The 5,884-nt window shown below is 36.4% G+C and overlaps 1 protein-coding gene across 1 annotated transcript in view; it reads left to right on the top strand.

Moving 5' to 3' along the window:
* The window catches only part of LOC107590490 (formin-like protein 3), a 43,773-nt gene that overhangs the window by 18,580 nt on the left and 19,309 nt on the right, over positions 1 to 5,884 (top strand). Inside the window, exon 10 of the mRNA XM_016279243.1 lies at positions 2,335 to 2,425. Coding sequence (XP_016134729.1) covers positions 2,335 to 2,425 — 91 coding nt within the window. The remainder of the gene's footprint in view (positions 1 to 2,334; positions 2,426 to 5,884) is intronic.

Below are 5,884 nucleotides of genomic sequence, written 5' to 3'. Positions count from 1 at the left end.
TGCATGATTTTGTCTGAATTTGATTTTATTAGAAATGTTTGTGCTATATTAGTGTACAAACTCAGTTTGTCTGTTTTTATCTTTGGGTGCTTTAGCAACTTTAGCAATGATACGCTACCGTTCTAAGGTTTGAGGTCCATAAGATTTTTTTATGTTTTAAAAGAAGTCACTCATGCTCACCAAGGCTGCATGGATTTGATCAAAAATACAGTATGTAACCGTTGATGATGATGATGATGTTGATGAAGATTGATTAGTGTCCACTGGTTATCCAAACAATCACCAACCACCGTGTGCTCCCAAAACGCTTCAAACCTTGAGTGAATAATCCCAAACAGTCCACGATAGCAAGTCTTAGCATAGGAATGTTTCTCATATTTACAGTGGGCATATTAGTAGTATGGAAACTACCAATATAATAGAGTCCTTCTAGAATACAATATACAAACTGAGTGTTAGCAGCATACTAATAAACACATTCAACATAGAGCAAACATGATAAACAAATTACAATTCATATATAAAGTCAATTGGAAAAAAAACAAGAACAAACCGAACATAGAAAAACACTTACATTGATTGAGCTTGAAACAAATGTTTCTCAACCTGGTCTCTTCAGCATTGAAGGTAGTATGAGAAGAAGACCATGCGTCCTCCTAACCAAACAATCCTCCTCCCTCTATTATTACACTTATGTTTAAGTTAGAGGAGGTGAGCAGAGCCTCTAGAAGTAGAACTACAACCAATAATAATCCATGGTAACAGGACTATAGAAGGTTACAAGTAAAAACTGTAATTTTGTGACATATTATTACAATTTTAAATAACTATTTGAGTATATTTTAAAATGTAATTTATTCCTGTGAATTTTCATCATCATTACTCCAGTCTTCAGTGTCACATGATCCTTCAGAAATCATTCTAATATGCTGATTTGCTGCTCAGGAAACATTTCTGATTATTATCAGGATTCTTTGATAAATAGAATGTTACAGTAACAGAACAGTTTTATTTGAAATATGTTTTTTTGTAACAATGTGAATGTCTTTACAGTCACTTTTGATCAATTGAATGCATCCTTGCTAAATAAAAGTATTAATTTCTTTGAAAAAAAACTCTTACACAACCTTTTGAACAGTAGTGTAGCAGCGTGAGATGCTTTTAAAGGAATTTTAAACATTTTATGATTATTTGATCACTTTTAGGCACTTTTTGTGACCAAAATGGACAGAAATTTTGTATTTTTAAAAAATATTTTTTTAAAGTCTGTTAAGGTCTAAACAGTAAAAAGCCAAACCTAAATAGTAATAAAAATACATACACATGCATGCACATTTTAACCTTTTATAAAATATAAATGAAAATACAGCAGTGGAGATCAGCAGACGACAGTTAAATGTACCAGAACAGAGTGCGGTCTGTGTTTTGTAAGATGCTCCAGTGGCAGATCTAATGAAGACCACGGAGACCACGAGAAGTGGTCACGGGCAGTTCATGTCAAGGAACACACCATAGCATTTCTTTAATGCTAATATAAAAGAGCATATGCCAGGCTCTCTTAACAGAACAGCCTGCTTATGAAACTTTTATCGGATGTATTTGAGGAAAAGGAAACTTTTGAGTTGCCCTGAGGGAAGCTGGAGAAATGCTTTCTCCTCCGCATTTGTCTGCAAGAAGCATCCTTAGATGACTGCTGGAGGCCGACCTGCATGCGGGAGGCATAATCTAATGTACCTACTAAGAGATTTATATTTATTTAGCAAGTGCAACGAATATCTAAGTGTGACTTCTGAATGCAATCTTAATCGAGATGGTCCCAGCAGAAGTTGCAATATTAATGGTAGGTGGCTGTGGTTTCTCCATCCGAACATCCTTGGGCTCATGAAATAGTCAGTGTGGAATAGATTCGAAACGCGCTAAAACGACCTGAACACAGGTCCATTTTGGAGGTGAGCAGGGTTCAAAGAGAATGCGAGTCAGGAACAGCCAGAGCATCAACTACCTGAGCACTTTATACAAGCTGACTGCAACTTGGCTTTTAATCATCCCCTGTTCCTCGGGCCAGTGGAAATCAGAATAGCATGCACCCTTTACAGAGGACTAGATGGAGAGACGCAAAGAGAAAAAGAGGCAATCTCGGAGGAGAAAATAGGCTTGCAGTCAACCTGTAAAAAGGAACAAGGGTTGTGTGACATCCTTTTAGAATTGTGCATGCTTTAGAAATGGGCGTCTATGAAGTATTAATGAAGCAGAGAGGTTGGACCGATGTACAACTAAATTAGGGCAGGCATTTCAGTGCTTTGTCCTGTTTACATTTGTTGTGTTCTTCATCAGATACGTGCCCACTCCAGATGACATTGAGATGTATAAATCGCATAAAGGAGACCCGAGTGAGCTGCATGTGGTGGACCAGTACATGATGGAGGTACACGCTGACATCCCACTTAATTAGTGAAATAACGGAGCCGATAACAAGCAGATGTGTTAATGATTTGATCGACATTTTTGTCTGTCATTTTTCGAAAACATCTCTCTGCAGATACCTTTCATAATTCATGCAACTTTGATTATTAGATTATGTATGTTATCATAATTCTAAATTGAATTATACAATAAAAAATTGTATAATGAAAAGCCTAAATGTGTACAATAATAATGTTTTTACATTATCACATTATTTTCAAGCAATCAATTATTAATTTTTTTTTATTTTATGTTCAAGTATATTTCATATTTTAAGTATTATACATATTTGATATATATTTAAGATATCATATAAATTATTTATGATATTCATTTAGACATTGTTGTCAACATAAATGAGCATTACTCTGCATTTTCTAAAAGCGCCCCACAAGATTTTGTGATTTGGGGACCATAACCATCATATAAACCTTTGATGTATATTAGTTCACATTATACATCACCTACAGATTCTGTGCCATCTAGTCAGTCGGCTCGATGTGTGCACAGCCATATTTTCATATGTCTAAGTGCATTGAATTCTTCTGATCCTCATTATGTGAAAAATCCATGAGGGGATTTAATTTGGCAGCTGTTGGTTTCAATTCTTAACATTAATTTGCACACTGCAGACGAACCACACGACTGGATAAAGGGATTTTAAAAGAGAATCAGCAGTTGCTGTCTTGTGTTTGAGAGGAATCGTTATTCATTTGAACAAATCCTGGATATGCCGTTTGTGATGCATTAATCACAGCGCCAGTCCATTCTAAAGGTCTGAGGATCAGATTTATATTCTGATTTTTTCATGATTTTCAGCAAACATTATTCCTGTATAATGAGCCTTGCATAATGATTTCTTACTGCAACACGTTCCAGCAGTGGTGGTCACTTAAAATGTGAGATACATAATGCATAAAACATGTGAAATATAAATGTCTTTACCTTGAAATATATATATATATATATATATATATATTTACAGTGGGTACGGAAAGTATTCAGACCCCCTTAAATTTTTCACTCTTTATTATATTGCAGCCATTTGCTAAAATCATTTAAGTAAATTTTTTTTCCTCATTAATGTACACACAGCACCCCATATTGACAGAAAAACACAGAATTGTTGACCTTTTTGCAGATTTATTAAAAAAGAAAAACTGAAATATCACATGGTCCTAAGTATTCAGACCCTTTGCTCAGTATTTAGTAGAAGCACCCTTTTGATCTAATACAGCCATGAGTCTTTTTGGGAAAGATGCAACAAGTTTTTCACACCTGGATTTGGGGATCCTCTGCCATTCCTCCTTGCAGATCCTCTCCAGGTCTGTCAGGTTGGATGGTAAACGTTAGTGGACAGCCATTTTTAGGTCTCTCCAGAAATGCACAATTGGGTTTAAGTTAGGGCTCTGGCTGGGCCATTCAAGAACAGTCACAGAGTTGTTGTGAAGCCACTACTTCGTTATTTTAGCTGTGTGCTTAAGGTCATTGTCTTGTTGGAAGGTAAACCTTCGGCCCAGTCTGAGGTCCTGAGCACTCTGGAGAAGGTTTTCGTCCAGGATATCCCTGTACTTGGCCGCATTCATCTTTCCCTCAATTGCAACCAGTCGTCCTGTCCCTGCAGCTGAAAAACACCCCCACAGCATGATACTGCCACCACCATGCTTCACTGTTGGGACTGTATTGGACAGGTGATGAGCAGTGCCTGGTTTTCTCCACACATACCGCTTAGAATTAAGGCCAAAAAGTTCTATCTTGGCCTCATCCGACCAGAGAATCTTATTTCTCACCATCTCACAACTCCATGCGGGCTTTCATGTGTCTTGCACTGAGGAGAGGCTTCCATCGGGCCACTCTGCCATAAAGCCCCGACTGTTCCTTTGACCTCATGATTCTCATTTGCTCTGACATGCACTGTGAGCTGTAAGGTCTTATATAGACAGGTGTGTGGCTTTCCTAATCAAGTCCAATCAGTATAATCAGACACAGCTGGACTCAAATGAAGGTGTAGAACCATCTCAAGGATGATCAGAAGAAATGGACAGCACCTGAGTTAAATATATGAGTGTCACAGCAAAGGGTCTGAATACTTAGGACCATGTGATATTTCAGTTTTTCTTTTTAAATAAATCTGCAAAAATGTCAACAATTCTGTGTTTTTCTGTCAATATGGGGTGCTGTGTGTACATTAATGAGGAAAAAAATTAACTTAAATGATTTTAGCAAATGGCTGCAATATAACAAAGAGTGAAAAATTTAAGGGGGTCTGAATACTTTCCGTACCCACTGTATATATGTGTGTATCTAACCTGAGGGCATACATCATGATTGTGTTTCAGCCGATATCTGGGAACCTGTTGAATATGTGCATCACTGAATCTCACAAAACATGTCACAAGTAAATTTTTTTTGCATTATTTTAATGAAAGTGTACCTAATATCTTCTAGCGCAGGGCTAGTGTAAGTGATATAATAGTGATATAATAGTGAAAATACTTAATTTTTCTTTATAAAAATATACATTTTTGTATTTTGCTTTTGAATTTTTAGCATTTATGGTTAGTATTAACATCTTAGTTAATATTAATTAACTTTAATTATATATAATTCTGATTAATAAATGCGGTAAATAAATCTTTATAAAAATATATATTCTTGTGTTTTGCTTTAGATTTTGGTGTGAAATATGACCTGCACATGTTCTGTTTTACCTGGATGTACTAATCTGAGCATGTGTATAGCTGCATATCTTCACTGTAAAAAAAAAACACAGCTGTGGTTGCCGGAATTTACCGTAAAAAATACAGTAGCAACATTTTAGGTTTTATGGTTTTAACTTAAATTTACAGTTAAATACCATAATTTCATTAACTGATATAATGTTAAAGGGGTCCTATTATGCTTTTTCACTTTTTAAATTTTAGTCAGTGTGTAGTGTGTATGTTTGGGCATAAAAAAGATCTAGAAAGTTACAAATCTCAAAGTCCACTCTAAAGGGAGATATTTAGTTTAAAAAAAAAATCTATTTTCAAGAACTACAGCAAACGGCTTGTTTGGACTACAGCGTTTGGTTTCCGGGCTTTGTGATATCACAAAGTGGCTCATTAGAATTTCATTACAAATAATTCCCGCCTACAGAAATTGGAATGGTTGGGGGGTGGGGAGGGGCGAGGTTGTGGTTAGAACACTTGTTTGAGTGAGCGCATGAGACGAGACGACGAAGAAGAAGAGCTGTTGCAGAGTTAGTGCATCAGAGAAAACCAAGAAGAAGAAGAGCTGCTGTGCTGTAGCGTCAAATTTTCGGCATGTCTAGAATAATTCTTACAAGTACAACACGATGTAGCTGGGCGCCGCAGACAGACGCCGAACGGCGTGCCTACACTCATAGAAAATAATGTATTTGAATTTTAAAGACGTGGCG

The sequence above is a fragment of the Sinocyclocheilus grahami genome, unplaced genomic scaffold, assembly GCF_001515645.1.
Source record: "Sinocyclocheilus grahami isolate Dianchi unplaced genomic scaffold, SAMN03320097.WGS_v1.1 scaffold128.1, whole genome shotgun sequence".
In the NCBI taxonomy this organism is placed as follows: domain Eukaryota; kingdom Metazoa; phylum Chordata; class Actinopteri; order Cypriniformes; family Cyprinidae; genus Sinocyclocheilus; species Sinocyclocheilus grahami.
The sequence above is the reverse complement of the archived record's forward strand: the minus strand, read 5'-3'. Positions and strand labels throughout refer to the sequence as shown.